This window comes from Achroia grisella, unplaced genomic scaffold (genome assembly GCF_030625045.1).
Source record: "Achroia grisella isolate CSIRO2021 unplaced genomic scaffold, CSIRO_AGI_Agris_v1 utg2172, whole genome shotgun sequence".
NCBI lineage: Eukaryota > Metazoa > Arthropoda > Insecta > Lepidoptera > Pyralidae > Achroia > Achroia grisella.
In genome coordinates, this window is record NW_026712718.1 from 157,577 (window position 1) to 180,577 (window position 23,001).

The following is a 23,001-nucleotide window of genomic DNA, read 5'->3' on the forward strand; positions in this document are numbered from 1 at the left end:
CTGTTTGTTCCGGCTAATCTCTGAAATGGCTGGACCGATTTTGACGGGACTTTTATTGGCAGGTAGCTGATGTAACAAGGAGTAACTTAGGCTACTTTTATTATAGAAAAAAGTTAAATTCCACACGGACGAAGTCGCAGGAACAGCTGGGTATTTATATTGTTAACCGGGTCTTAACACGAACTAATTTTATGGCAATAAAGGTATTTACGTCTCACGACGTTTCGACTAGGTTGCACTAGTTGTGGTCATGAGTTGACGTGGTCAGTCGTGTTAAGACCCGGTTAATAATATGCACACTTATAAAATCAGCTGGTTAACCTAGTTCTGTAGTAAGCTCTGGAGAGACGGGCGCTGACCGCTATCCCCTCCCAGGTCTCGAAATTGATGTGGTTGATGAACTCTGGTGGCACCACGAATCCATGCCCATACCCGGGCAGCTCCAGGGTATAGGAAAATGGTATACCTACATGCTGAAAACATAAATATATATCTTTAAATAAAAAAAACGTATCAAAATATCTCCATTCATCATCATCATCTTGGAAGACGTCCACTGCTGGACATAGGCCTCCCCCAAAGATCTCCACGACGATCGGTCCTGCTCTGCTCGCATCCATCGCCTTCCGACGATCTTGACCAGATCGTCGCGGCTCGCCCTCCAACGAACTTGACCAGATCGTCGGTCCACTAACTCATATATCTCCATTTATATATATCAACTAGCTGTTCCCGCGAATGCGTCTGCGTGGAATTCAACTTTATTTTTCTAAAATAAAAGTAGTGTAAGTTACTCCATATTACATCAGCTACCAATAAATGCCCCGTCAAAATCGGTCCAGCCATTTCAGAGATTAGCTGGAACAAACAGACAGACGGACTTAAAAAACCCCATGCTGTAGTCTCGTGAGAAAACCTCGGCAGGTAGTTCATTCCACAATGTAAGTGGACGCGGGAGGAAGCTCCTCTGAAACCGCACTGTCCGAAACCACTCAGGTTCCAGGGTAAGTAGTCAGCCAGTATCCAGTTCAAATCATAGTTTCCAACTAGAAAAAATTACAGAAAGCTCTGCTCTTTATACGAGACTTTCTTATTTACTTTCTTATTACAAGGAATCAAACCCGCAACAATCAAAACTAAAGAGATGTGCTAAACCACTAAACCACTAAGCCCGTCTTATAACTTACATGTGTATACTTCCTTCATAATTTAAGAGCTACGCTCTTGTCGGTGGAGCTCTCGCCACTTTCCGCGATCTTCCATCATGCTCTTTAATTCTTGATACGACACGACTCCCATTTTGTCCTCAACTTGTTTGATGTAGCTATTCCTTGGTCTTCCCCTCCCCCTCTTTCCTTCTATTTTCCCCTCAATAATAATTTTCATGAAATCATCGTGCCGTATCAAGTGTCCTAACATTTTTCCTCGTCTATTTGAATGTGAACACAATAGAAAAAAGTAGACGAGGAAAAATGTGTATACTAAGATACAAAAAAACCTATCTACCTGGCCGTAGTCCTGAGCGCTTCCAGAAGTTTGATAAAGAATCAACCCACTGTTACCCACTCTGTAGAACCCTGCCTGAGGCAGTTTATTGGCGTCTATTGCTGCTCCCATGGCTGAGCCCACATGGAATATCTGCAACACCATGACAAAACTTAACATCCTTAACACTATATAGGTAACTAACTTTTACCCGCGGCTTCACTCGCATTGTATCCATTAAATAATTCCATCACTGGCTTCTAGATGGCGCTGAAGTAGCAAAGTGTTGATATTTTATATTATTGTTTTTTTTTTTAATAAAAAAAGTATCCTATGTTCATTCTAATAACTCCAAGAACATGTGTACAAAATTTCATGATGATCGGTTCAGTAGGTTTTGCGTAAAAGCGTAACAAATATCTCTTTCACATTTAGAATATTAGTAAGAATTCATGAAGTATCCATTCATATTACACTACAATACAGGATAGAGTCAAAGTTAAACCGATTTAATCATAATAATATCAGGACAATTCACATAGCGCCATCTAGACCCAAGTTAAGCTAGCTAAAGCTTGTGTAATGGGTACTAGATAACTGATACAAGTATATAGATATATAATTTCTTTTCGTCACATTATCACTGGCAATGATAATGTGACGAAAGTGTCGTAAAGGAAGTGGATTCGTTACGACAACCCCAAGCGCAAAAAGTTTAGGGTCCTGCCAGCTATCATCCTTCGCAAAGCCGAATATTCCTGGCTTGTAGCTTATGCTCTGTATTTGGTGGGACCAGCGGCGTGAGTTGCTAAAGCCGAATGAAATAATCACGGGGGAATGCTGTCGGATATAAGTCATGAGAATAAGCGTCGCACTGAGTCAAAAACGGCCGGTATTCGAAGAAAGGCACGATAAAGTGCAAGAAAAAGCTAGAGACAAAGTGATTTTGCAGCAAGAAAAAGCTCGGCCAAATGTTGCAAAGCCGATGAAAATCTACCTAAAAACTTTGAAATGGGAAGTCCTACCACACTCGCCGTATTCTCCAGACATTGCTTCTTCGGACTTTTACTTATTCTGGTCGACAATACATGGGTCTGTCCCAATAGAAGTTCACTTCATATGAACAATGCAAAAAATGGGTAGATGATTGCATTGCCTCAAAAGACGAATCGTTTTATCGAGCTGGCATCCGAAAATTGCCAGAAAGATGGAAGAAAGTAGTGGCCAGGGATGGACAATATTTGGATTAATATATTTGTAACAAATATTTGAAAAAAAAATCCGTATATTTCGAATAAAAACGCTCATTATTAATTCAATTGCCCTATATATTGTTCATTGTTAAAATGTATATAAATTAACTAAATTTCAAAACATCTGTTAAATCATATTTATTGAGCAAAGCCTATTACTCACTATACGATTACTTGAATGACGAGCGAGCATGGCAATGATTGTTCATGCACGGGATTTTTAATTTAATGTTAGACATAGATATTTATATAAATATACACTGATACACAGTAAATAAACTGGTTTCTAAAAAAGTAATTCAATTGAGTTTCTTGCCAATTCTTCTCATTTGGATTTATATACTGAACTGGACGGTAGGGGAAAAAATTTAAATTATGTAAATAATTTGACGTTCATAAGCGGCTAAAATGTCCTACATGAATAAACGATTTTTGAATTTGAATTTGTATATATATTTTTTATTGGTGGTTCATGGATCTTTTTGTGTTTTTTGTAATGGTCAAATTTCGACCACTGGTTTATCACTAGTTATTACTAGTCTTTCTTAAATGACTTTCGTACTAACCTGCACAGAATTTTCCGGTACCGTTCGATTTCCATAACCGTATAATATATAATAACCGTGACTGTGGATATTCATGTACAACTGTATTCGCTCTACGTATTCGAGCATTATGTCTCTAATGATTCTTGTCTCTGGCTCTGAGAAGGCTTCATGGCTGGGGTAAGTATCACTGCAGGGGCTGTTCGACACCCCTAAAGTATTGAAAGCTACATCGAAGTTTCTGTTAGCATCGACCCCGTAACAGGTACTATTGATTTCGGGGTAGTAAGATCGAGTCCTGCGCCATAGACGCATCTGAAAGAAACATTATAATAATAATAACCCTGGACAATTTACACAGCGCCATCTAGTCCCAAGCTAAGCAGAGCTTGTGTTTTGGGTACTAGACTACTGATATAAATACTTAAACACCTTTTTTTAAATACATCTGTAAGTATATTAATATTTTAAAGAGGTAAAGTTTGTATGTTTGTTTGACCGGTGTCTGCTGATCTGATTTAAAAAATTCTTTCACTGTCAGGAAGGTATATTATCTGCGAGTACTATGGAGTATATAACATCACAGTAGGACCAATAGGAGCGGAACAGCAATGAAAAATGTGGCAAAAAGGTGAGATTGCGGTCAAACGCGCTCAAATTTTAATATAAAAAAAATATTCATTATGAGTGCTTCCTGCGTGCGCTGCATAACCGGTTACGTAAAAATATCTATGACAGAATTGTTCTCCTTTAAAAATTCTAAAAAAGATCTGTGACAATGTCTATCTTTTAAGATTAACTCACTGTAACATTTTTTATAATAATCAGATTTCTTCTAAAATTATGCATTATTTGCGTAGGTGTTTTTATAATCATCATCATCATCTCAGCCCGGAAGACGTCCACTGCTGAACAAAGGCCTACTCCAAAGATCTCCACGACGATTGGTTATGCGCTGCTCGGATCCATCGCCTTCCAGGGATCTTGACCAGATCGTCGGTCCACCTTGCTGGAGGCCTTCCCACGCTGCACCTCCTGATCCGTCTCCACTCGAGGACTTTATTACCCCAATTTTTTATACACATGATATTAATCCGTATCCAAATAATTACGCCAAATTCAAACAATAAAAGGCCCGTGCAAAGTCAAGTGGGTTGTTAGTAGTATTATAAAAATAAAATAGTGAAGTATATGAGTTTGCATGTACGGGATAATGATCCGATTCGAAATTCTTTTAGTTCAGGCTAGACTAATAAACGCAGATGAAATTGCGCGGGTCGGCATGTGTTTTTTTAAACTTACATTCGTATGAGTGTACTCAAAGCCATCAGGGTTTACTATAGGCAATATAATCCAGTCAATGTCTTCTCTCAGATCTCTATCTTCATCTCTTAAGTCTTCCACCAGCCGATAAATGGAGTACAGCGCCACTGGTGTAGTAACCCATTCTCGAGCATGAATTGTTGCATCCATGAAATAAATTGGCTTACTAGGGTCTGTGAAGTTAGTCGTTGAAATCTGTAATAGTTTAATAATGATTGTTAGTGATTGATGTGGACTGATGAGCATAGATATCACCCTGGCAATGGGTGCCAGGGTGATATCTATGCAATTCCCTTTGGAAACCATCATGATGAATCTTATAAAATTTCATAAAAATCGGTCAAGTCGTTTTAGAGGAGTATGATTAATAACATTGTGACACGAGAATTTTATATATAAGATGAGTATACCTTAAGGTACTTTATAGAGCGGCCTTCGAAGCTTTGTCCAGCATCAACCACAGTCACCAGGTCGGGATAAGTTGCAGCAATGTTCACCAGATACTCGTCCACCTACAGACAGATTACATTATAAGATTTCTCATTCTATTTATCTTACATATTAAATTTGAATTTTTCGTTTTAATAATCTAATATGTCAGTCTAATACCTATACATTGTAAATAAACTGGTTTTTAAAAAAAAAGTAATTCAATTGAGTTTCTTGCCAGTTCTTCTCAATTGGATCTATATGTATACCGAACTGGACGGTAGGGAAAAAAAATATAATGTAAAAACTTGACTTTCATAAGCGGCTAAAATGTCCTACATGAATAGATGATCTTTGAATTTGAATTTGAAGTAATTATTCTAGATGCATATAGTAAGTCGATTTTAGGAGGTAAAATTATTGAATGAAACACTTGCTTCAGCGTAACGTGGGAAATCTTCGAACACCTTTCTGCCCTGACGAGTTCTCTTCCACGACTCCATTACTGCATCATGCTCTTCGAATGCTCTGGAAATAATCGAAATTTAAATCGTTTTTGCCTCTTCTGTTTATATAATTAGTCACGTACATTTGCTATGATGACAGTGCTATACGTTATCGATAATTATCTTTATCAGGAATGTAGTGCGACGATGATAAGGAATTTACGATTGTATTAATGAATTTGGATTAGAATAATCTTTATAGTTTATTGAATAATTAGACAATCTCTCCGTATACTGTTTGTAATATATGGTTGATTTATTGTGTTTAGAACGATGTACCTATTTTTCTTCTATAACTGGCATTCAAATATGATTTATGGGAAGTGGCAACCATGGCTCAATTGCACCGTGAGGTTATGACATATAATCTTTTTCCTGAGAACTAAGTTTCTTGCCTTCGTATATTAAATTATACTTAATTTCTTAGTATAATTTCACTGCCAAATTTCCTTTTAAACCAAGAACTTAGCTTAGCCAAACGAGAAGCACTAAATCACTGGCAAGAAATGCCAGGATTGACACATTCAAAAGCCCTAATATCGGGCTACTCGAACAAATACTCCAATAGACTACTGCTAATGAGTAAAAACAACATATGCATCATGACTAGTGCCCTCACAGGACACTGCAAGTTGAACAAGCATATGGCTTACCTAGGCCTATGCACGACAAAAATCTGCAGATTCTGCCAAACTGAAGAGGAAATGCCACTACACATCCTAAGTGGTTGTAGCCCACTCATGCATAACGAAATATCTCCCTTGGAAAGTTTACACTCTTTCCCGAGGAGATAAAAACCATCGCTCCTAAGAATATCCTTCAATTCTTGTCCCTGACGGGTCTAGGTAGCGAACTTTGAAGAAGGGCGAGCACAATAGATCTATGTAGGTCGTAGTGCTACAGGTTCAGGTATCTGACAATAGCCCAAACAACCCAATAAAAAAAAACTTAGCTTACAAAGCAAGGTGCATAACGGAAATAGGTGAAACAAAATTACGCAGATAACTTTATATTTTAATGAAAAACCATTTGTTTTGTCGTTGGAAAATTCATTATCACAGCACCATATAATCCCAAGCTTAGCAGAGCTTAAAATACAAGTACCAGATATTTTTTTAAATATACTTAGAAAACACAGTTCGATACAAAGAATCATACTCGTGAATACAAATTCTTATATACTGCGAGAAATCGAAACTTTGGCCATCGGAAAACCGTGTAAAGCAGCGTGCTAAACCGGAAGACTAAAGAGACCGTAATAAACGAGACATCACGGACAGGTAATAGGACTTTTAATATTTAAAGTCGACAATGTGATGCTACTACATTTACTAGAACTACATTTTAGTTTAGATAAAAGGTTACTTTATTTAATTATAAAGACAACAATACTAAACTAATTATATCATTTACATAACTTAATTTTACAACTACAACCTAAAATTTAAAAGCTTAAAAAATATAATACAATAACTAAAATATATCATTAAGAGGGGTCCCTTTAAATAAAGTTCCGAAGATACTGGCAGCGTTCCCTCTTTGAATAGCTAGACTAATTCTTTGTCCAAGGTAGCTGCCAGCTCTTACTTATGTAGATTGTTTAACCAGTTGTTGTGTATTCAATATTTTTTCTATTTGATTATTTAATTGAATTAGTGCTAATCGGTAGTTTGTATTACACTTAAATTGTAAAGTAAGAATAAAATTATTTAAAAGAGCAACACACAAGTTTCTTGCTCGTTCTTCTTGTGATAAGACTTTCCGAATGAGCGGTAGATTAAAGAAAATGTGATGACTATTCAAAAGTGCTTCAATGTAAGTTTCTTTAAATAAATGATTTTCTATTCTACTTAAATTTAACTTAAAAAAACTTACGTTGCAACGTCTTCTAAGTAAACAGCGTGTGGTATTAGGTTTGCATCTAAATTTTCTAAAAATATATTTTTGTCTTCTGGCGAAACCATAACGATGCTATCCACGTCTCCAGGGTATCCATGTTGCCACACATCTAAGTCTAAGCTGGACTCCAAGTCGTGAAGTAAGTCCTGATCAGACCTATCACGGAGTGATACTTTATGGGCAGAGTATCTGGAATTGAATGTAAGTGTAATTATTACTTACTTGGTTGATTTATATGATACTGCAGTTTTAGCCAGAGGTACACCAGCGAAATCTTTCTATAATTTTTTAAAAGATCTTGGTATGTCCAAAACTGCAAGAACTTTTATACAAGAATCAGTATCTAAAGCTGCACTACTTATTGCCAGCTGGCCTTTACAATTTCACGGACGGACATTAGGGGACGAGTGCAGACGGCACTCCAAACTTACTGAGGACTTATGGACCGGTTTGAAGTCTAACTCCCGCCTGACCAACTTTTTTTTTTTATAACACAGGGGACAAACGAGCATTCGGCTCACCTGATGGTAAGTGATTACCGCCGCCCATGAGCACCCGCAACACCAGGGGAATTGCAAGTACGTTGTCGGCCTTTTAAAAAGGAATAAGCTCTTTTCTTGAAGGTTTCAATATCGTATCGGTTCGGAAATACCATTGCTGGAAGGTGATTCCACAATGTGGTTGTGCGAAGCAAAAAGTTTCTAGAAAACCGCACTGTGGAAGACCGCCATCCATCTAAATGATCAGGATGGTATTTCAGTTTCTGGCGGGTGGTACGGTGGTGCAACTCAGCAGCTGGTATTAATCCGAACAATTCCTCAGAACACTCGCCGTGATATATGCGGTAGAAAATGCACAGAGATGCCATATCACGCCGCAAAGCCAATGGGTCGAGTCTGTCACATAGACGTTGATTACCAATGATTCTGACTTTAATCTGAGGGGAACGCTAGGGGTTCAAATATTGGCTTAAGCCATCCTAATTGCGATCCCCGTTTGAATTGGACGGAGGATCTATCGAAGGGGCGTCTGGGAGCACGCGCGTCCGGGAGCCTACTAGTGCACCAGGCACTAGTAGGCTCCTTACAGATTTTGTTAACGTTAATTAAAAAATTGTCCGTTTGTCTGTCTGTCTGATAACAAATATATAAATATAAATATTTAGTAAGACTCACAACTATACAGTACAGCAAGCAAATAAATAAATTATTATACTATTTTACCATTAAATATACAAAAAACAACAATAAAACTAAAACGATTTCTAATTCTATCCAAAGGTTAGCTGATAGAGAATGCTATATGGCATTAAGATCGCCTCTTGTATACTCTATAGTGCAATCTATACATATAAATAAAATTGGAGTGTCTATTTGTAATACTGAAATAACCGTTTTTTACTACATGCATATGAATATATATACATATACGGTACAAAACCACATTTTTTACAATTTTTGTCTGTCTGCCTGTCTGTCTGTTCCGACTAGGGTTCATTCCCGGGAAATTCATGGGTTTTGTTCCCGGGAAATCAAGCTCGAGAAAAGTCGAGAACTCGAGAAATCATGTACCTAAATAGAAATTAAATTGCCCTTTGTTTTGTTGCGTGGCGGCGCAATAATTTAAGATATTAACGTTTTTGTTTTCTTTCGTGTTATTTTTTTATTTTGTAGAAACTATTTTTGTTTACATTGTTTTTTTTTTTATCTAAATAAGCAGCCAAAAATGGTGCTATCATTATAGATATAAGTCTAATTAGGTCCTAAAAAATTGAAATTGGCGTTTTGTAAGGGAATAAAAGTAAAGTATTTTTTTTTTACAAAATATATCAAAGTAAATAATATATAAAATATATTTATTTAATCAAAGTATGTACCATTTCTATTTATGCACTTTTGCCTTTTGTTTTTGCATTTTGGACTGCCCCATCGGAGTGTAATTTTTTCCCTTGCAAGAAGTTATCCAAATTTCGAAAAAAAAATGAAATTCCAATTGAAGCTCTTTTAATTTGGTAACTGTCTGTTGTGCACTATGTGGTTAAGCGTTCTTGGCGATTGACCAGCCTCGGTTGTTTAACAGCTAGCTTTTCCATCATGGTTTCTCAAATGCTGACAATACACATTTGCCGTAATCTTCTGACCAGATTTAAAAAAGCCGAAGTGAACAACACCGGAAATAGTCCACGAAACGTTCACAAGTAACATTTTTTGAGCCATATTTCGCTTGGGGTAGGATTTGGTTGGTTGGTCGAAATTTCCAGAACGAAAACGTTAGAACCAAAAATGCACGTGTTTTCTTTTGCGAGACCACTACCATACACATAATTAATACTTCGAGCCGTTTAACACCGTCTAGCACTGGTGCCACAGCGGAACTCGTACTCGTAAATAACGCGATATTTTAAGTTTTTTCATTTAGTATGCTGTGAGTGACCCAAAGTGAATAGCTGTATAAATTTGGAAATGGAATTCCTAACCAAAGAGGAGATATTTGAGATCAAAGTGACCAGTACGACAAAACGCCAATTTCATATGTAAGGATCTAATATTATTTCTCTATTTAAAAAAAAAAAATTCATATGTAATATTAATGTTTTTAAATATACTCAATAAAAGTTTAATTTGATACTTTTATTTGAGAGGAAAACCACTGAATTTTTTGACGTTATTGGAACCAAATAATATGAGAAAACGTACATAAATGTGAATTTCTCGACAACCCGAGAAGACCCGAGAAATTGACCTCGAGAATTCTCGAGACCCGAGAAATTGAAAAGCTCGAGAAATCATGAACCCTAGTTCCGACTAATCTCTGAAATGGCTGGACCGATTTCGACGAATTTTTTTTTTGGCAGGTAGCTAATGTAATAAGGAGTAACTTAGGCTACTTTTATAGTAGAAAAATAAAGTTAATAACAACAGGGAACAGGTATAAAGAATTTAAAAAAAAGTAATGTTTACCCAGTATAAATATCATGTTTCCCAGCGATGACAATACCAAGGCACGATGCGATCACAAGCGTAAATCTTGTAGCACACATATTGCCACTCCATGTACCATTGCTTGTAGACGTATATAATATTTCGTTAGAATACTTTATCGTAAATTGAGTATATCTTATCATAATATACCAAATTATAAGCGTGACATGTCTCCGAGATAAAATTTATGCTCAAGATTTCATCTTTATACTACAAATAACTATTTTATTTACATTTATTACATTTATTACATCACACATCTCAACACAATAAAAACGATGCCGACAGCTGCATATAAATTATTATATAAGATAAACGTAAATAAAAACAATTCATTAAATTAGAGATGAAATCATTATATACAAAGAAAAAAAAAAAAAATAATAAATAAAAGAACAACATAGTAACAAACCAATAATAATAATAAAGTAAAAAATGCATTTCCTATCCACCACTGCGGAGCATCGTCACCGCGTCACTGTGTACTGATGTGTGTGTAAGGGGCCCATCTCAGCATTATGCCATGACAAAAGCCACGACGCTGATTTTCAGTGGAACCCTGAATAAGTGATTCACGGACAAATGTGCATATTCATTCAAATTCAAATTCAAAATATCTTTATTCATGTAGGTTCACCAGTATGACGTATGAGCCAGCCATCATTGCACTCAACCATATTTGAGGGAGCACATCGACCCGGCCCACCACGCCGCCACAAGTTTGAACTTTATAGCGAGCATGACTGTTTCAGGTTACTCCACTACGTCAATTATATTATTTACAGCATAGGCTGTACCGATCACAGTTTTCACCCATTACAATATTTAATTTACAATATGTATATATGTGCCTATATTGTACTTCTTCCATAAACTAAACATTTATTTGACAACCTCGGTGGTCTAGTGGTTTAGCACACCGCTTTACTATCCGATGGTCGTGGGTTCGATTCCTCGCACGGTACAAACATTTGTATTCATGAGTATGATTGTTTTCTATGTATAATATGTATTTATTTAAAAAAAATGTGTCCATGTATTTATATCAGTTGTCTAGTACCCATAACACAAGCTCTGCTTAGCTTGGGACTAGATGGCGCTGTGTGAATTGTCCTGAAATATTATTTTTTTTTTTTCAAAAATTCTCATCTCCTCTCTTAAGGAGAGATGGCAACTTACCCCCGGCAGAAGCACAGTCGGCCGGGGTTCAGGGCCCCAGGGAGAGAAACCGGCGTACAATGCGGGCAGAATCTAACAGCACCGCTTTCTGCATCTTTACCGGGAGTGAGCCGCCCCGGAATCCCAACCGTCTGAGATGTTGTTACTATTATTATTATTATTTATTTGTTGACATTAAAACTAAACAAGTTTTATAGTTTCGCAATATTCTCGCTCAGGAAGATTACATATAGATATGTATATACAAGAAATACATTATAAAAAATTACATACTTTCTTTCTTTCTTTATTCAAATAACGTACAAATATTACAAAATTTATTATACATTAGAACCCGCACTAGGCGAACCTGTATCGCGGGAATCCACAAAAGAATTGCCAAATAATTATTTACTATTACTGATCAGTGAGTTTAACATATCAGACTAATTAAGATTTTTTAGATTAATTTCATAAAAAATACAATTGTTGACTACATAAAAAAAATTAAACAAAATAAACAGAAAATAGAACAAAAAGAAAATTTCAAATTCAACATCGTATTTCTTGCGATGATATGTTAGGCATAGTCCATAAATTATACAAATTACACGATGTCAACATTCTTATTAAATTATTGATTGTTTGGGATTATAGATTATACGTAATACTATTTAAAATTTGTTCAGTGGCGTCATAATCTAATTTTTGTAGGTAATGTTTCACCTTGTGTTTAGCTTCAATCTTGGTAATATCTTGGCAATTTCATTTCCATGGGGATGGGGATGGGGATTTCCACCACCATTCGCTTTATTCGCACGACCAGAAATTTTTTTTTTTAGTTTGTAAAGTTTCGTCCACTATTCTTTCGCCGTTCAGGCTATCAAACTTTGGAAAGACTTACTCCTTGATATCAAGACCGCCACGAGTAAATGTTCTTTAAAACGTTAGTTGCGGGAATATTCCAGCATGTAACTTTTCTATTATGTAGAATAGATTTTTTTCTTTTTGTGTGGCTCATTATTTATTTACTAGCTTTTGCCCGCGGCTTCGCTCGCGTTAATTTATCCCCTTAGGGGTGGAATTTATCAAAATCCTTTGTTTAGAGAATACCTACGTCATGGTAACTTTATGCATGCAATATTATTCCAGCATGTAACTTTTCTATTATGTAGAATAGATTTTTTCTTTTTGTGTGGCTCATTATTTATTTACTAGCTTTTGCCCGCGGCTTCGCTCGCATTAATTTATCCCCTTAGGGGTGGAATTTATCAAAATCCTTTCTTTAGAGGATGCCTACGTTATGGTAACTTTATGCATGCAAAGTCTCAGCCCGATCGGTTTAAAATTGACAAAGTTTCATACAAACTTTCATCCCCTATTTTATCCCCTTGGGGGTAGAATTAATCAAAATCCTTTCTTAACGGATGCCTACGTCATAACATCTACCTGCATGCCAAATTTCAGTCCGATCCGTCCAGTGGTTTGGGCTGTGCGTTGATAGATCACTATGTCAGTCACCTTTGAGTTATATATATTTAGATTTGTACATTTTTTTCTACGTTATAGTTGCTACAATTTTTTTTTTTACGTTATATCTGCTGTTGCTATTTCATTGTCAGACTCTTAAGTTTGTTATATGATATGTATATGGTATATTTAGGTATATATTTTATTTATATTTATCTATAGCTTTATATATGTTGTATATATTTGTATATGTATGTTTACATGTACTTACGTTTAGTAAATATATATCATTTATGATATAGGTATTACTTTTCTTATTGATTACATTTGCACCGCCTACAGTTTCTCTGCTCAACCTGTGGTTGACTGGCAGAAAATGCCGTAAGGCGTTAAGTCCGCCATATGTACTTTTACCTTGGTATTTTGTGTTGGAACTTAAATTTATATCTGGCCGTTATTCTGTAGAAGACAATTTGAATTTTATATAAAGAAAATGTCTTCTATTGTTCGTAAGATTTTCTATTGACATATCGTATGTGAGCCTTGTTACTTTTACCAAAAATATAGATTTTACTTTCTTATTTCACTATATTTACTGCCGCTGCGCATTCTACTCCTACACTTTGTGCATTTAACCAGTTGGTTATATATACCTACAATATTTTTTCTATTTGAGTATTTAATTGAATTAGTGCTAATTGGTGGTTTGTATTTACACACTTAAACTTAAAAATGTAAAGTAATAATAAAATTATTTAAAAGATAAACACCCAAGTTTCTCGCTCGGTCTTCTTGTGATGAGACAGCTTTCCGAATGAGCGGTAGATTAAAAAAAATGTAATGACTATTCAAAAGTGTAAGTTTATTTGAATAAATTATTTTCTATTCTATTCTATTCTATTCTATTGAAGTTATATAAAAATTAAAAACAAAAAAAAAAATGTGACTGTACAAAGGTGTTTATATTAAGTTTATTTGATTAAAGATTATTTCTATTTCTAAATTACACGTGTCAGTGTCTGCAAAAGAAGTTATTGATGATTAAGGCGAATTATGAGACTGATAAGAACGTTTCAGACTACATTGTAATTACAGATAAAATGTTACGATGTAGTAATTGTATCGTTTTATAATAATAATAAACTGATAATAGTAAACTAATATTATGATCCAATAATGATAATTGCAATAAAAACTAGATAGGCCGCACACTTTATAATAACAACTAGCAGTTCCCGTGACTTCGTCCGCGTGGAATTTAACTTTATTTTTCTAAAATAAAAGTAACCTAAGTTACTCCTTATTACATCAGCTACCTACCAATAAAAGTCCCGTCAAAATCGGTCCAGCCATTTCAGAGATTAGCCGGAACAAACAGACAAAAATTACGCGTGGAATTTAACTTTATTTTTCTAAATTGAAAGATTTTTTCTACAATAAAAGTAGCCTAAGTTACTCCTTATTACATCAGCTACCTGCCAATGAAAGTCCCGTCAAAATCGGTCCAACCATTTCAGAGATTAGCCGGAACAGACAGACAGACAAAAATTATAAAAAATGTTATTTTGGTGTGCACATACACCATGCATTTATATTTATATGCATGTAGTCAAAAACGGTTATTTCAATATTACAAACAGACACTCCAATTTTATTTATATGTATACATATATTAGATAAAATAATATGTAAAAAAAAACACATTATATATTAACTTTTTTTTTATATATGGTAATAACATATGGCCTTTAAAAAACAAAAATATTTCAATATTAGTTTATTCTGGCTTTATAGTAAGATCTGGCGACTCGAGCGCTGGCGGCTATCCCCTCCCAGGTTTCGGAGTTGATCTGCTGGATGTACTCTGACGGCACCTGATGTCCATATCCATATCCTGGCAGCTCCAGGGTGTAAGAAAATGGTATACCTACATGCTGAATAAAGAGTTATAAATTAGTAAATAATAATAATAATAAATAAATCACTCCCGGGAAAGATGCAGAAAGCGGTGCTCTTAGATTCTGCCCGCATTGTACGCCGGTTTCTCTCCCTGGGGCCCTGAACCCCGGCCGACTGTGCTTCTGCCGGGGGTATGTTGCCATCTCCTCTCCTTAAGAGGGGAATTTGAATTTTTGGAAAAAAAAAAGTAATAATATCTGCAAAGGAATTATACCAAAACCGCGACCATCGGTCATAAAGCGGTGTGCTTATATATAATATATGTATAAAAAAGTAATAATAATAATAATGTTATGTACTTGGCTTAGGCCCGTACATACCAAGATTACCGGTGAAAGTCGAGAGAACAAAAAAAAAATAAGTTATATAATAAGTACACACACACTCATACATACACACACACACACTCACACCTATAGACACACTCCACTTACTTCGTTTCGGCCCGTAATTGTGGAAAAAAACCAGCACAAGTTGAGAAAAAGCGACAATAATAATAATCTGAGGACAATTCACACAGCGCCATCTAGACCCAAGTTAAGTTATAGTAAGGATTCAGATAAGCTTTGTGTCAGTGGTATATGGTAGTACCCATAGTGTTTGGACTTCATGGCGCCGTCTGAATTGTCCTAGGTTATTATAATTAGTTAAGATTTTAGTTGATTATCTTTTTTTTTATTGGATTGTTTGAGCTATTGTCAAGTGCCAATAGCACCTGTAGCACTGCGACCTACATAGATCTATTGTGCTCGCCCTTTTTTGCAGTTCGCTACCTAAACCCATCAAGACCCATCAAACCTAGAACTAAACATAAAACCTAGACCCATCAAGAATTGAAGGATATTCTTAGGAGCGATGACTTTTATCTCCCAGGGATAGAGTGTAGACTTTCCAAAGGACATATTTCGTTTATGCATGAGTGGGCTACAACTACATAGGATGTGCAGTGGCGTTTCCTCTTCAGTTTGGCAGAATCTACAGATTTTTGTCGTGCATAGGCCTAGTTTAGCCATATGCTTGTTTAATTTGCAGTGTCCTGTGAGTGCCCTACTCATCATGCATATGTTGTTTTTACTCAATAGCAGTAGTCTATTGGAGTATTAGTTTGAGTAGCCCGATATTAGGGCTTTTGAATGTATCAATCCTGGCATAACTTGCCAGTGATTCAGTGCGTTGAGTACCTTACCTGACCATAGTCCTGAGCACTCCCAGAAGAAGGGTAAAGAATCATTGCACTGTTCCCAACCCTATAGAACCCTGCTTGAGGTAATTTATGGGCATCTATAGCTGCACCCATAACAGATCCGACATGAAATATCTGCAATAGAACAGAATAGAAAATAATTCAAATAAACTTAAAGCATTCTGAATAATCATATTTTTTTTGTAATCTACCGCTCATTTGGAAAAAGAAAAGAAATTGAAATATATAAAACTAGCTGTGCCTGCGACTTCGTTCGAGGACGAATGAGGAATTTCCATTTCATTCCCTATTTTATTTTGCCCCCTTAATGGTAAAATTCGTACAAACTTTGAATGTCACATTGATATTTTCTATTCTATTCTATTCTATTCTGATAGTCAAAAGTTTAAAAAATAAGCTTCAAGTTTTAGCCTTAAAAATGACAGTACTTCCATAGAACGTTTCATCCCCCCTTTCAACCCCTTACAACCCTTTCTTTGCATTAAAAAGTAGCCTGTGTCCTTTCTCAGGGTCTAGACTATCTGTTTATCAATTTTTATTTAAATCGGCGCAGTAGTTTTGGTGTGAAAACACAGAATAGACAGAGTTACTTTTGCATTTATAATATTTTAAAATAAGAGAAAGCATATATACTATATCTATTGCTATGTTGTAATATGTTTACACTTTCGGCTGAAAACACTATTTCATTACCAGATTATTAGCTATTTGCATGTACATATATTTTTTTTTTCTTTGTGTACATTTTATACAAATATATACTAGCTGCACCCCCGATTTCGTCCGCGTAGTATTTAACTTTATTTTTCTAAAATAAAAGTAGCCTAAGTTACTCCTTATTACATCCAATGCTACCTGCCAATAAAAGTCCCGTCAAAATCGGCCCAGCCATTAGCCAGAGATTAGCCGGAACAAACAGACAGACAAAAATTGTAAAAAATGTTATTTTGGTGTATGCACCGTATTTATATTCATATGCATGTAGTAAAAAACGATTATATCAATATTACAAACAGACACTCCAATTTTATTTACATGTATGTATAGATGTATACATTAGTAGTAGTCCAAAAAAAAAATTGATTTCTACAATCAAACAATTGCCACTTCCATCACGTGGACCACCGGACTATTTCCATATCGACTAAATTATAAAAAAAAATTGCTCTGTACCTCTACAGAATTGCTCGGTACCGTCCTATCTCCATATCCATACAACACCAAGTATCCTTGACTATGAATATTCAAATATAACTGAATGCGGTCCAAATATTCAAACATGATGTCTCGGACTATCCTCGTCTCTGGCTCGGAGAACGCTTCATGACTAGGGTAAGTATTGCCACAAGGGTCGTTTGACACCCCAACTGTGTTAAAGGAGACATTAAAGTTACGATTCCCATCAACCCCGTAACAAGTCTGGTTGACTTCAGGATAGAATGAACGAGTTCTGCGCCACAATCGATCCTGAAAATGATAAGGTTTTATAATTATTTTTATTTATGCAAAGAAATTAATTAATTCAACGAAGGATATTTTATTTCAAGAAGAGTATATAAGGTTTCTTAAGAGTCAGCAACGCGCACGTGACACCCCTGATGTCTCAGGCGTTCATATGCTACGATGAACATTTATTATCAGATGAGCCGTATGCTTGTTTGCCGACATCTAAATATATATAACTCAAAGGTGACTGACATAGTGATCTATCAACGCACAGCCCAAATCACTGGACGGATCGGGCTGAAATTTGGCATGCAGGTAGATGTTATGACGTAGGCATCCGCTAAGAAAGGATTTTTATTAATTCTACCCCCAAAAGGATAAAATAGGGGATGAAAGTTTGTATGAAACTTTGTCAATTTTAAACCGATCGGGCTGAGACTTTGCATGCATAAAGCTACTTTGACTTAGGCATCCCCTAAGAAAGGATTTTGATGAATTCCATCTCTAAAGGCAAAAACTAACGCGAGCGAACAAAAGCTAGTCTATTATAAAAATCCTTACATCTGTATTATATGATGATACCACACTTTGACCAATAGGAGCGAAGCTGCAATGAAAAATATGACAAAGAGGCAGTAGCACGGGTCGGCTTGTATTTTATGAAACTTACATCTGTATGAGTGTACTCGTAACCATCAGGATTCACTATAGGCAGTACGATCCAGTCAATATCCTCTCTCAGATCTCTATCTACATCTCTTAAGTCTTCCACCAGTCGATAAATGGAGTACAGCGCCACTGGTGTAGTGACCCATTCTCGAGCGTGAATTGTTGCATCCATGAAATAAATAGGCTTACTAGGGTCTGTGAAGTTCGTCGTTGAAATCTGTAATGGTTCATAATAGAATAGACAAACATTTATTCAAATTACATTGAAGCACTTTTGAATAGTCATCACATTTTTTTTAATCTACCGCTCATTCGGAAAGCTGTCTCATCACAAGAAGAACATGCAAGAAACTTGCGTGTTTCTTTACATCTTTAAGTTAAAGTATTTAATAACGATTGTTAGTGTTTGATGTGGACTAATGATTCTATTTATTGAAATCTGTTGCGACCAATTGTTCAATATTAATATTTCAATACTGACTATAGTCAAATGCTTTTATTAATTATTCATTTATATCTTACGATTACATGTAGTTTAGTGGGTAAGAATCCCTTCTTCCTTCTACCTTCTCCACACCACTCTGACGGGGGTATTGTTCCCCGTGTATGACACGAATTCGCGGATTCGTTTCATCTTTTATTTTACTTGGAAGAGGTTAAACGTCTAGACCACACAGGTCGTCTATCATCATTTGCTTCTTCCTTATTCTATTTAACGGTTCGGCGTAATATGTTTTTCTCTTTCATTCATCCCTGTTCGGACTCATTACTCTCGTTATTTACTCTCTTTCTTACCATATCATCTTTCACACTGTCCATCCATCTCTTCTCGGTCTTCGTCTGCCCTCTCACTTAGGCCTTCTAAATTTATAGTACATTAAAATAACCAATAATTTTATTCAAGTGTATTAAAGACCGTTATGATAAATTATCTACCAGAAAATTTTCTACATTTCCGGTAGATAATTTATCGAAAGTAGTTGTAGTTTAAAACTCTGCTCTAATTTCTTTTAAATGAGATTGTACATGATCTTTATATTACATAGAAAGAACAATAAACCTTTTATACAGATTATAATTTAAACATTATGTCTCTTCCTGAAAGACTGATTTAAAAAAAAGCTATTCCATTAATAATACAGTGTGTCGAAAACTTTGCTCTAATTCTATTTAAATTAGATTGTTCATGACTCTTATAATAAATAGATCGATAGAAAAGTCTTTTATACAGATTTCAATTGAAACATTACGTCACTTTCTAAAAGATTGCGATTTAAAAAAACCTATTCCATTAATAATACAGTTTGTAGAGTGTTAATATGGCGAATACATTAAAGACAGATGGAGTATACCTTCATATTCCAGCATTTTTTCATTAACCGCGGTCACTTTGGCCTTTTTCTGTATCAGTATATTTGCATAGCCTTTATAAAATCTGTTTGTACATACTGATGGGTATTAAATTTAATTACCTTCAGGTACTTAATGGAGCGCCCTTCAAAGCTTAATCCAGCATCAACTACAGTCACCAAGTCGGGATATGATGCAGCAATGAACACCAGATAGTCGTTCACCTACGTACAGAAATTCAGTGTTATATATTGCAGTTCTTCTCAATTGAAACTGCGTACAAAACTGAACGATAGGGAAAACAATATGAAAACAAAAATTTTGATGCGACTAAAATGTCCTCCATGATTTTTTATATTTGATTTCAGTTCATTTATGAATAAAGATATTTATTTGATTGATATAGATATTTCGTAACTAAAACCAATATATTTATAGCACACCTGGTGATGATAATAATAATAATAACCCTGGATAATTCACACAGCGCCATCAGACCAAGCTCAGCAGAGCTTGTGTTATGGGTACTAGACAACTGATGCCAATACTTAAAAGTGATATTTATTTTATTAGTTATAGGGTCTCTTTTCTGTATTACTGACTTCCCTTCTACTCAGAAATTATTATAAACACTAGCACTTTATCCATACGTTGTGTAAATTCCACATATTAACACCAAACGGTTCGCGTAGTCTTAACCAATACATACAGGCAAAGAGTGGAACACACTTCCAACTTTCGTCTTCCCGGAGAAATACAACTTCGGACTCTTCAAGTCTATTGTGAATAGATTTCTTCTAGGTAAGCGCGGCACATCCTAAATCTTGCTATCATTTACCATCACATCAGGCAAAACCAAGTCATTCTTAATAAAAATGAAATTGTTTTCTTTATTTGATAATTCATCATCTGCTTCTTCCTTATCCCATTTATTTGGAGTAAGGAAGAAGCAGATGATGGTCGGCGTAATATGTTTTTCTCTTCCATTCATCCCTGTTGTATCCTCTTTATCTGATAATAATTTCTTGAAAAAAAAAACACTTACCTCAGCATATCGGGGATAATCTTCGAACACCCTTCTCTCCTTTCGGGTTCTTCTCCACATTTCCATTTGTTCGTCATGTTTCTCGAATGCTCTACAAAAGTTATACTTTATAAGTACATCAATCAGAACTTACTCCGTGAAGTAATAATAAGAGCTATCGAAGAGTATCCTAGGTAAGTACCTGATCATACAGTGAGCGTCGTATGTTACTATGACTATGATAATAATTATCTAAATAGGTTAAAAAAAATAGCCCACGACAATGAACGTAGAGCCATAAAGTACGAAGCTGAAGCTTGTGTTATGGGCATTGGACAATTGATTTGAAATGCTTATACGTATGCTGTATGGTCACTTTATTCTCCCAAATTTGAATTTAAATTAATCTGTATATTGTAAACATGTACAACATTTATTTGAAAAGTATGCGAGCTGAGTTTCTTGTCAGTTTTTCTCATCTCGAAATCATTCCATAGATTTGACATATAAGAGTCTATAATAGACCTACATGAATAAAGATATTTTGAATTTGAATTGAATGTAACTAAATCTCAACTGACTTAACTCGCATTTTACAACAGTCTTGAAATGGTTTTATATCATCTGTTGTATAACATTAAAGTTCTCGGTAGTCTATCGATTTAGCATAGTGCTTTAATTGCAATAGTCGCGGATACGGTTCCTAGCACGCGTTTTATATTAGTATTCATGATTATGATTGTTTGTATAACTCTGGGTGTTTTTTATATATTATGTATGTATGTATTTACAAAAACTGTATTTGTATCAGTTGTCTTGTACTTATAGCACGAGCTTCGCTCAGCTTGGAACTAGATGGCGCTATGTAAATTGTCCAGGGATATGTTAATTACATACTTGGGAATATCGTCCAGGAACACTGAATGTGGTATTTGATGTCTATCTAATTCATTCAAAAATTCCACTTTATGTTCTGCGGAAACCATTACGATAGCATCTACGTTTCCAGGATGGCCATGCTGCCACTGATCCAAGTTTAAACTTGACTCCAAATCATGAAGTAGGTCCTGATCGGACCTATCCCGGAGTGATACTTTATGGGCGGTGTACCTGTAGAAAAAACGTAAATTACAATACACGTTAATAAATTACAATTACAATATAGCATGTTGATTTCATTAAAAAATATATATTTGTAAAATGATCAGAATGTGAAATGATGATGATGAAGATCCAGACTAATTGTAGATAAATGTATAGATAAAGCGATTTTTTTACATTTTACAAATTTTTTTTTAGCCCCATCTTACATTTTCTTACATTAGTAAGATAGGGCTAATAATTGTGCCCTGAAGTACACGTCTGTGTTATCTATACATATAAATAAAATTGGAGTATCTGTTTGTAATATTGAAATAATCGTTTTTTACTACATGCATATGAATATAAATACGGTACATACACTAAAATAACATTTTTTACAATTTTTGTCTGTCTGTTTGTTCCGGCTAATCTCTGAAATGGCTGGACCGATTTTGACGGGACTTTTTTTTGGCAGGTAGCTGATGTAATAAGGAGTAACTTAGGCTACTTTTATCTTAGAAAAAATCTTTTATTTTAGAAAACAATGTTAAATTACACGCGGACGAAGTCGCGGGAACAGCTAGGAAATACTATAATTATAAGTATTTGATGAATTAAAACTTTTTGTAATGGTTTTGAATATGTTCCATTTTCTATAAACTAAACTATAATCATAATTTCAAATCTAAACAATGGTTGTATCACAAAAACGGAATACAATATTTATCCCTTATCCCTATTATAGTAATGAGGTGTACCTCAGGGCACAATTATAAGCCCTATCTTACATTAGGCAAATAGTAAAAATCATTATGGATTTTATTTTTAATATCAGTTATATAATATATAAAAAATATTACCCAGTATAAATATCATGTTTTCCCGCGGTGACTATTCTAAAACACACTGAGATCACAATCGTCAATAAAACCATCGGACCCATGTTGACACTTCATCTGATACGATATATATGAATATAAAAGTAGACGAAATATTATACAATATTTTATCATTTATTGGATGCATCTTATCGTAAGAATTAAAAGAATATTGATCACTGTCTAATAGATAAAGAGCATCATAGTACATATAATCATAATGTGTAGGTAGTTTGTATTGAGTAAATTAAATGTTCTTTTACTAATGATTTATTTATTTAACTTTAATGCACAAAAACAATCTGTACATATGGCAAACCTAACAGCGTTATCTACCAG

General features: G+C 35.1%; 1 protein-coding gene across 1 annotated transcript; it reads right to left on the bottom strand.

Annotated features, from left to right (window-relative positions):
- Positions 1–308: 308 nt before the first annotated feature.
- Positions 309–22,697, bottom strand: LOC131842408 (carboxypeptidase B-like). The gene is made up of 14 exons (XM_059190943.1): positions 22,645–22,697; positions 21,599–21,811; positions 20,723–20,813; positions 19,800–19,901; positions 18,329–18,544; positions 17,386–17,679; positions 16,195–16,326; positions 14,829–14,983; positions 7,417–7,629; positions 5,473–5,563; positions 5,069–5,118; positions 3,305–3,524; positions 1,507–1,638; positions 309–473 (listed from the first exon to the last, which is right to left on the bottom strand). The coding sequence occupies exons 2-14, from the start codon at positions 21,685–21,687 to the stop codon at positions 309–311; spliced, it is 1,950 nt and encodes a 649-aa protein (XP_059046926.1). The 5' UTR covers positions 21,688–21,811; positions 22,645–22,697.
- Positions 22,698–23,001: the final 304 nt, after the last annotated feature.